The 10,572-nt window shown below is 49.3% G+C and overlaps 1 protein-coding gene across 1 annotated transcript; it reads left to right on the forward strand.

Moving 5' to 3' along the window:
- The first annotated feature begins 8,214 nt into the window (after window positions 1-8,214).
- TMEM160 (transmembrane protein 160) lies at window positions 8,215-10,526 on the forward strand. The gene is made up of 3 exons (XM_066265308.1): window positions 8,215-8,471; window positions 9,511-9,603; window positions 10,180-10,526. Exons 1-3 carry the CDS (start codon window positions 8,264-8,266, stop codon window positions 10,443-10,445), a joined length of 567 nt encoding a protein of 188 aa, XP_066121405.1. The 5' UTR covers window positions 8,215-8,263; the 3' UTR covers window positions 10,446-10,526.
- Window positions 10,527-10,572: the final 46 nt, after the last annotated feature.

Raw genomic sequence — 10,572 nt, forward strand, 5'->3', positions numbered from 1 at the left:
GACTAGGGGTGAGTTATATAGTGTTTGGGAGAGCCTGAGGGGATACTGAGGCAAAAGTCCTGGTATGTCCGGAGCCCCTCCTTAGGGCGGCTTCTCAGTTTTTTGGAATTCCTTTGTCTCAGGGGTGATAGTCCAGTAACGGTGAGGTCTGACAGATAAGTGGAACATCAAGAGGGCAGTTTGGAATTTACATATCTATCAGTATCGTGCTCTCTGGAGCAGGGATGCATTGTAAGGCTGTGAGGGCTGCTGCCCATGCTGCCTCCCCCGCCAACTAACAAGAGAAACAGCCCGAACACAAATGTGGGTAGATTTGATTGTGGCCAGGGCAGATAGAAATTAGATGGCAAGCCTAATAAAGTCTTGTTGGAGCTTTGGCTGCAGCTTGAGTCAGAACAGAGGTTCTAGATGCTGAAAAAGCAGAGGAAGCAGTTGGCCCCGGCATCTGCCAGAAAAATGGCAGGCGTTCAGGTTACAGGACCCCCAAGACCCGTTGCCCCAGTCTGAATAGGGGAAGGGCGACGGACCCATCCAACAGGGACAGGCAGGGGCCAGAGGCCCCATGTGAGATTGGCAATCTACTGGCCCCCTCTAATGTGCAGCAGGTATTGACAGTATAAAAGGTAATAGGTGCTTTTCTTTTTTCTTTTTTACAGCAGCTAAGAGAACTGTTAAGGCGACACAAGTTTTGAATGTGTTTGACCCCGCCAGGCCCTGTGAGCTTGTGGAGGGTTTGGGTGGGACTTGTGGCAATGGACAGCACACTATGGAAAGGTGGTGAGGTCCGTTAATAAAGAGCTGTATGGCTAGTCGTCTATAATGGACCTTTACATTAGTGATTTGCACAGACAGCTGGGCTGTCTATTGTGGACTGACTCTTGGATTGTGACCAGAGTAGGGCACCAGTTCCCTTGATGGATGAACTTGTTGCTCATGGCCAGTACTGTGAGAGACCCTGATTGGGGGGGGGGAGCTGCAGCACCTGTGGAGGCCCTCCTGCACTGAGAAGCTGTTCCCATCAGTTGCAGAGATGCACCAAGGACACTTTTTAGTTTCAATGGAATGGCTTTGGACTGTACAGGCCCCCACCTATGATGGGTGGCCTTGTTGGCACCATGCAGTAAGTGGCTAGAGGTGGGCCTCCAATTAACCCCCTGGGCAGAGTGCTCAGGAAGACATTGTGAAGAACACCTTTGTAATTGTCATTTTTGGAATGTATGTAATGTACCTATTGTGAGGCGAGCAAGCCTAAATGGGTAGAATATGTGGCAGCTGTGTTAGGCTGTGCACAGGGTTACCAGCTGCAAACACATTGCCTGATTGGTGTGTGAGTGTGTGCCTGTGCCACGTGTGTGTGGCCTATGTAAGGCTATGGGTGTTTGTGCTGAAGAGAGATGGTGATTGTGTTGGAATCCATGGGAGTCTGAAAAGACCAGAGTAATAGGCTTTATTGAAAGGAAGAAAGGAACCCTGTCGGGCACTTCTCCGGGGAGAAGAGCGCCGGTTACAGACTAGGGGCGAATTTTATAGTGTCTGGGAAATCCTGAGGGGGTACTGAGTCAAAAGTTCTGGTATGTTTCCTTTTACGGTTTTACGATTTCAGCTTTCTGGAATGCTTCTTCTTGGGCAGTTGATCAGCTTTCGGGAATTCCTCTGTCTCAGGGGCGATAGCCCAGTAAGTAAGGGTGAGGTCTGACAGATAAGCAGAACATCAAGAGGACAGTTTGGAATTCCTGGTAAAATTCACGTATCTATCAGATTGTGAATGGCAGATTGTCTGCCCACCACTGTGATGGGCCATTCTTGCTGTTTGTGTGTTGGAGAAGAGGTTTCCCCTGCCTGTGTGCTTGTCTGCCATTGTGAGACTTATTCAACGAAATGGCCCAACACTTTCCAGCTCTGCAGTTTCTCTACTGTCTGCTCGAATCCAGTGTGGACCTGCCTGGCCTCGGCCACGGGCATTACAGGCATTATTTTCTATCTCATTTTGCAATTGCTTCCAGCTAGGATACAAATATAAAATTGATTTTTGTATATTGATCTTGTATCCTGCAACCTTTCTAAATTTACTTAGTTTTATCTTTTTTTTTAAGATGTTATTTATTTATTTTAGAGAGAGGAGAGAGAAAAGGTGGGTGGGAGGAGCGGGAAGCATCAACTCCTAGTAGTTGCTTCTTGTATGTGCCTTGACCATGTTATAAAGTACAGCACCCCAGATTCTGAAAGGCACTGTACCTCACTTCATTGAGTCCATGTAGAGACACCCAGTCCAGATAAATTTTGAAGAGTTTTATTAAAGGAGGAGATTTATTAATAGCTGGCCGCACATGGCTGACACAGGGCATCAGGCCCAAATCGTGCAGTCCCCAAAAATAGTTCAGGGGCTGTTTATATACTCTTAATATACATGGGAGTGGAAAAAACCTGAGATCATAGCATAAGTTTATACCTTTTGTTTAGAGATACAAACATTACCTACATGCTCTCAGGAGGAGAGGGGTAGTTTCCATAGGGACAAATGCCTGTAAATGGTTCATCAGTATAAGAAAAGATTTTAATTTAATCTTTTTCTTCCTGTACCTGGCTAGCTATTCACCCTTCCCCCATAGGTATGTGGGAAGGTCAGAGAATCCAAGTCTCCTTCTTCTGCATTTACAACACAATGCCATCGGCCATATTGGTTTTATGCTAATCACACAAGTACAGAGAGGTCATCCACAAAACCTCTCTGTATGCCCAGCCCAAATCAACAAAATGTTTTTTAAACTTCATAAAATATTAATATTAATTCTGTAGCTTTTGGCACCTTACAACAACCAGGTAAGCCCAGGGTTTTGAACTGATGACTTCAGCATGCCAGGTTGATGCTTTACCCACTGAGCCACCACAGGTCAGGCTAAATTCACTTAGTTTTAGCAGTTATTTTGATTCCTTAGACTTTTCTATATAAACTATCACATAATGTGCAAATACTATTAGTCTTCTTCTGTTTACACTTTTTTTTTTCAGGGACAGAGAAAGAGTCAGAGAGAGGGATACATAGAGACAGACATACAGGAACGAAGAGAGATGAGAAGCATCAAATATCAGTTTTTTTGTTGTGACACCTTAGTTGTTCATTGATTGCTTTCTCATGTGCCTTGACCGTGGGCCTTCAGCAGACCGAGTAATCCCTTGCTTGAGCCAGCGACCTTGGGTCCAAGATGATGAGCTTTTTGCTCAAGTCAGATGAGTCCACGCTCAAGCTGGCGACCTTGGGATCTCGAACCTGGGTCCTCTGCATCCCAGTCCAACGCTCTATCCACTGTGCCACTGCCTGGTCAGGCCTTCTGTCTAAACCAGTGGTAGTCAACCTGGTCCCTACTGCCCACTAGTGGGTGTTCCAGCTTTCATGGTGGGCAGTAGCAGAGCAACCAAATTATAAATAAAAGATAGATTTAACTAGAGTAAGTTGTTTTATAAAGATTTATTCTGCCAAACTTAGCAAAAATCCAACATAAAGTACTTGGTAAGTAATTATTATTATATGCTTTAACTTGCTGTAAGTCTGCTTTATAAATTTTATAAAGTAAAGCTACTTCCCTACTTTATAAATCACCATTACTGTGGAACCTGTGGGCGGTTAGAAAATTTTACTACTAACAGAGATACAAAAGTGGGCAGTAGGTATAAAAAGGTTGACTACCCGTGGACTCTAAACTTTATGCCTTTTATTTATTTTTCTTGCCTTCTTGCACTAGCTAGGACCACTAATACAATGCTCATTAGAAGTATGAGAGCAGAAATCTGTGGGGAAAATGGCTGTGTTAGGCTTGCTTGCGGGTTTTCGGGCTGCAAGCTCTTTGACTGATGTGTGGGTGTGGGGCAGTGCCACGTGTGTATGGCCTTATAAGGCTATGGGTGCTTGTGCTCAGGGGGATTGCAGATGGCAGATTATGGATTGCATGCCTGCCACTGTGAGGGGTCATTTTTTTTTTTTTCATTTTTTTGAAGCTGGAAACGGGGAGGCAGTCAGACAGACTCCCGCATGCGCCCGACCGGGATCCACCCGGCATGCCCGCCAGGGGGAGATGCTCTGCCCCTCTGGGGCATTGCTCTGTTGCATCCAGAGCCATTCTAGCGCCTGAGGCAGAGGCCACAGAGCCATCCTCAGAGCCCGGGCCATCTTTGCTCCAGTGGAGCCTCAGCTGAGGTAGGGGAAGAGAGAGACAGAGAGGAAGGAGAGGGGGAGGGGTGGAGAAGCAGATGGGCACCTCTCCTGTGTGCCCTGGCCGGGAATCGAATCCCAGACTCCTGCACGCCAGGCCGATGCTCTACCACTGAGCCAACCGGCCAGGGCCGAGGGGCCATTTTTTGCTGTTTGCCTAAGAGGTTTTCCCTGACTATTGGCTCCTCAGCCAGCTGCTGTAAGACTCTATTAAATGGTAATGGCCCAACACTTTCTGGCTCTGCAGTTTCTCTACCGTCTGCCCAAATCCAATGTGGACCTGCCTGGCCTTGGCCACCAGCATTACAAAATCCTTGCTTTGTTTCCAATCTTAGGGAGAAAGTGGTTAGTACCGCATCACTAAGAGTCCTGGTGAGACAGCTCGGTTGGTTAGAGCATTGTCCAGATATGCAAACATCGCCAGTTCCTTCCCAGTCAGGGCACACAGAGATACAGATTGATATGTGTCTCTCTCCCTTCCTCTCTTTCTGAAATCAGTAAATGAATAATAAAAAAAGAAATTGCTGTCACAGCCATCACTAAGAATGCTGCTAGTTGTAGGTATTTTGTAAATGCCCTTTATCAGGCGGTGGTGCAGTGGATAGAGCATCGGACTGGGATGCAGAGGACACAGGTTCGAGACCCCGAGGTCGCCAGCTTGAGCGCGGGCTCATCTGGTTTGAGCAAAAAGCCCACCAGCTTGAACCCAAGGTCGCTGGCTCCAGCAAAGGGTTACTCGGTCTGCTGAAGGCCCATGGTCAAGGCACATGTGAGAAAGCAATCAATGAACAACTAAGGTGTTGCAACGCGCAATGAAAAACCAATGATTGATGCTTCTCATCTCTCTCTCTGTTCCTGTCTGTCTGTCTGTCCCTGTCTATCCCTCTCTCTGACTCTCTCTCTCTGTCTCTGTAAAAAAAAAAAAAATTAAATGCCCTTTATCACATTGAGGAACTGCAGGGCAGAGAATTTTGTCTGTTTTGTTCCTGATTTATACCACATGTGAAGCATAATGCAGTTGGAGGAAATGCTCAGTAAATATTTGTTGAATGAAAGAATGAATGAGGATAGGCTGCATGGCACAGCAGGCTAGTATTTAGCATTGGACTTAACTCATTAGCATTGTGATTAAAGACAAGTGCTTTAGCCTGATCTGTGGTGGTGCAGTGGATAAAGCGTCAACCTGGAAATGCTGAAGTCGCTGGTTCGAAACCCTGGGCTTGCTTGGTCAAGGCACATATGGGAGTTGATGCTTCCAGCTCCTCCCTACCTTCTCTCTCTGTCTCTCTCTCCTCTCTGTCTCTCTCTCCCTTTCTCTCTCTTCTCTAAAATTAATAAATAAAATTTAAAAAAAAGACAAGTGATTTAACCTTTCTCTTCCTCCTCAGTAAAATGGGGATAAGACCCACCCTGGCCAGTTAACTCTGTGAAGAGTGTCGGATGTGCATCAAAGTTGCCTTTTCAATCCCCGGTCAGGGTACACACAGGAACAGCTCATTGTTCCTGACTTTCTCTCTCTCTCTCTCTCTCTCTCTCTCTTTCTCTCTCTGTTCCCCTTCCTCCTCTCTCACTAAAATCAATAAATCTGATGTGAATGAATTAAAATAAAATAAAATGGGGCCTGACCTGTGGTGGCACAGTGGATAAAGTGTCGACCTGGAAATGCTGAGGTCACCGGTTCGAAACCCTGGGCTTGCCTGGGCAAGGCACATATGGGAGTTGATGCTTCCAGCTCCTCCCCCACTTCTCTCTCTCTGTCTCTCCCTCTCCACTCTAAAAAAAATAAAATAAAATAAAATAAAATAAAATAAAATGGGGATAAGAATAGTACATATAGTTTAATGTTATTTTGAGGATTTAATAAAGAATATCCATGTAAGGACTTAGGTAGTGCTCAATAAACATTAACTTTTTTTTTTTTCTTTTCATTTTTCCGAAGCTGGAAACGGGGAGGCAGTCAGACAGACTCCCGCATGCGCCTGACCTAGATCCACCCGGCATGGCCACCAGGGGGCGATGTTCTGCCCTCTGGGGCGTCGCTCTGTTGCATCCAGAGCCATTCTAGAGCCTGAGGCAGAGGCCACAGAGCCATCCCCAGAGCCTGGGCCATCTTTGCTCCAATGGAGCCTCGGCTGCGGGAGGGGAAGAGAGAGACAGAGAGGAAGGAGAGGGGAAGGGGTGGAGAAGCAGATAGGCGCCTCTCCTCTGTGCCCTGGCCTGGAATCAAACCCGGGACTCCCGCGTGCCAGGCTGACGCTCTACTGCTGAGCCAACTGGCCAGGGCTAACATTAACTTTTATTACCCCACTTCTCTGAGCCTCATTTTCCTCTATAAAAGAGAGAATGAATATTCTAATCCTTAAATCCTATGGTGACAATGAGGATTAAATGACATTATGCATATAATGTGCCCAGCATAATTCCTGGCATAGAGAAAGCCATTAGTGAATGTTTGCTATTATTATTACAAAGTCCCCTACCTGTAGGGTTGGGGGACATGGAGATGTCAAGTGAGAGATGGAGAGACAGGCTCCCCACGCACCCCCACCAGGATCCACCCGACACTGTCTGGAGCTGATGTTCTACCCATCAGGGTTTGCTGCTCTGCTGCTCCGGAACTGAGCCATTTTAGCGCCTAAGGCAAGGCCATGGAAACATCCTCAGCACCCTGGGCCAACTTGCTCAATTGAGCCATGGCTGTGGGAGGGGAAGGGGGTGTGTGGAGAAACAGATGGTCACTTCTCCTGTGTGCCCTGACCAGGAATTGAACCGGAACTTCCACACCCTGGGCAGAGGCTCTAGTGCTGAGCCAACCTGTCAGGACCAGGAATGTGAAAATTACCATAATGAAGAAAAACCGAACTAAAATAAACTTGGTTGGCCAGAAGGGGGAGCCCTCAAATAGTACCACTTGATGTCAATTACAGGAAGATACCTGAATTACAGACAGCACACAACAGAAAAAATGTCAACAGGAAAGAATCATCAGTTATAGGCCCCAACAGAAAAAGATGTACATTGCATCTTCTAATCCTTTTTTCTCTCTTAAATAATGTTTCTCTCCTTTGTTGGATTTGCCTATGTTTTTTCTATAGCTTGTTAGCCCCTAATTGCAATTCTTTTTGCTATTCTGAAATAAACCCATTTTTTTTAATTAAAAAAATGACTTTTATTTTTCAGATCAATAGAGGATATAGAAAGCTATGTGGGAAGCCAGAGTCAGAAGTTGGAGACTGAACTTTGCTGGTGGGATCTGGTCCTTCCAGACTCGGACATAGGCTTACACCTACAAGGGAACACTTGTTATTAGCAGGGAAATTTGGAAACAACCTAGGGCCTGAGATCACTTGTGTTACATCCTTATAATGCATCGGTATGAAACATTTAACTTGGTTCTATGGGACAGGGCATGGGAACTGGCTGGCTAGGGCATGAGGTGAGGATTACTTTTCATTAGACGCTTTTGTACCTCTTGCATCTGGTCTGAAGTTCAAAAGAAATATATTTTTTAAAAGTACGCTATGGAAAAATGATACCATCGGTCAATGTTTATGATTTATTGTTATGTGAAACAATGTATCGAAAAGTAATCTTATTTCACATCGGCATAAGCAAAGGGACGGAAATACAACAAAATATAGCTCATTGGTGGGATTTATGGTGAGTTTCACTTTCTCTTCTGGGCTCTTTGAGATTTTGTAAAGGTTCTATGTTGAATTTGCTTTGTTTTTGTTTTTTGGTCATTGGAATTAAAGTTATTAAACAAACCCTACAAGTCCCGGCAGGTATTGCGCCTCAACCTCTGAAGACGGGCCTTCCCCGGGCACAGTGGCATCTGGGTATCGTAGTCCAGCAGTAGAAGCAAGGTGGGACACCTCGCACCCGCACAGATGACAGAGGAGGGAATCACTGCAATTCTGACCAATGGCCCGTGCGTAGTGGGTCTGAGTGGCGTGCATAAGGCCAATTGATGAGCCTCTAAGTGTGAGTGACCTGTATTTAAGCCTACAGGCGGCTTGTGAGGCGGGGCGGGGCGCGGTGGCCGTAGTGCGAACCATGGGAGGCGGCTGGTGGTGGGCTCAGGCTGCCCGCCTGGCCCGACTACGCTTCCGGGGGGCACTGCTGCCGCCTCCGCGGCCCCGGAGTGGGGGCGCCCGGGGTTCCTTCGCCCCCGGCCACGGCTCCCGCGCCGGGGCTTCGCCGCCCCCCGTGTCCGAGCTGGACCGCGCGGACGCCTGGCTCCTCAGGAAGGCGCATGAGACAGGTCTGGGGCTGGAGCGGGGTCGGCCGTCTGGCAGACAGGCTTCGGGATAGCCGAGTTGTCCGCGTGCGAGTGGGAGATGGGGGTGGGGCTTCCGCTGGAGACAGGGCTCGGGCTGGGAGGAAGAAGGGCTTCCGTATAGGCGCAGGGAAGTGCTGGCTGCAAGAGCGCAGTGTGCCCGCATAGGAGAAGGGCTTGCAGGTGGGACGGGTTAGTGGGGTGCAGTAGGGGTCAGAGAGGCCGGTCGGACTAGGACAGGCCACCTGATGGAACTGCACTATCAGGAGGAGAGAGGCGTCCAAAGAGGACCAAGGGCAGGAAGTTGTCTACAAGGGGGGTCCACGTTGTTAGTGGCCAGTTCCGATCGAAGGGACGACCACCTCTCCTTAGGCTGGAGTGTGGATCCCCACAGAAAAAGAGGCTAGTTCCTGATTGGAAAAGGGAACAACCAATAGAAAAAAAAACTATGGGCTTATTGGAGGGTGAGGTGATCCAGGCTGCAGGGGGCGGGGTCTCATGACAGGATTGGAGAGTCGGAAAGGGACGGGACATCTAGATACAGGGTGGTGTAGGGGTGCAGAGATTGTAACCCAACTAGCCCCTTAGCACCGCATCAGGAATTTGAATTGATGTGAGTGACATCAAGCGTGGGGTAAGGGAACAGCTTGTTCCAGGAGGTCTGAGAGGGAAGTGAGAGGACAGTCTTTGGGGATTCATCACACACAAGGGGAAGAGATTGACCAAGATGACCGCTTGGGGCCTTCTTGTCCTCAGATTTAGGTCCCACAATTTTGGCCCTATATTATTCTCCAGAATCTGCAGACTGCATTGAATATTTGGTGTTGCAGAGTTTAGGGGAACGGAGTTCAGAGATGGAGACAAGATTGGGTTTGGGGGGGTGGGTTAGGTGAGGGGGCTGCCAGGACATGGGAATTTGGAGCAGGATGTGGTGGCGGGGTTACTGGAAGTTCCTGTTTGATCGTCTGGGCTGAGGGGCTTTGGGCTGATACTGATTCTCCCCCATCTTCCCCCTCCCTCCAAGCCTTCCTCTCCTGGTTTCGGAATGGCCTCCTGGCATCCGGCATTGGAGTCATCTCCTTCATGCAGAGTGACATGGGTCGGGAAGCTGCCTATGGTGAGTGCAGATTTCCACTCTTGCCTCCACTGGGGGATATGGATGGATGTTCACACACACACACACACACACACACACACACACGAGAATGGAGAGCCTCCACCGTGAGTATAGAGTCCTTCTTGCCCCATCCCCCCCAACTGGGAACCATCTCACCCTCACTTATGTTGACTTCCCACACCCCCCACACCCCCACCTCATGGGTACTGGACCCACCAGTCAGTGGCCCAGGGCATGGCTGTGGGTCTCCCTCTCCAGTCTGACTTCTCAGCAAAAATGAGGGTCCTAGTCCCAGGCCCTGCCCCTCCAACCCAATCTTTGCTCTCAGACCAGCCCCCCCCCACCTCTTCTGACCTTGGACCCCACCTCAAGTCCTTGACACCCCTGATACCTTCCGACGCCTGAACTGGCTCTGTGCTAACCTCGCCCCATCCCCACTCTAAGTCCCCTCAGTCCCCTGACCCCCGTCCCTCTCCAGGATCTGCCTCCCTGACCCTGAACCCTCTTGCCCCCTCCCCCGTCCCAGGACCCCAGGCCCTTCCCCCCATGGACCCTGTTCTTTACTCCTTCCCACAGGCTTCTTCCTGCTGGGCGGCCTGTGCGTGGTGTGGGGTGGAGCCTCCTACGTGGTGAGCCTGGCGGCACTGCGGGGGCCCATGCAGCTCTCGCTGGGGGGCGCGGCCGCAGGCGTGGGTGCTGTGCTGGCCGCTGGCCTGCTCTGGGCCTGTGCCGTCGGCCTCTACATGGGCCAGCTGGAGCTGGACGTGGAACTGGTGCCCGAGGATGATGGAACGGCTGCCGCAGAAGGCCCCGATGAAGCGGGCAGGCCACCGCCAGAGTGAGCAGCATGGCATGAGGAATGGCCGGCGGCTGGATGGCTTGGGTCCAAGGACTGGGACATTAAAACCTGACCCTTCCCTTGCTGCAAGTGGTGGTTTCTGTGATGGGGGCGCTGGGCCTGCAGCTGGG

This window comes from Saccopteryx bilineata, chromosome 3 (genome assembly GCF_036850765.1).
Source record: "Saccopteryx bilineata isolate mSacBil1 chromosome 3, mSacBil1_pri_phased_curated, whole genome shotgun sequence".
Lineage (NCBI taxonomy): Eukaryota > Metazoa > Chordata > Mammalia > Chiroptera > Emballonuridae > Saccopteryx > Saccopteryx bilineata.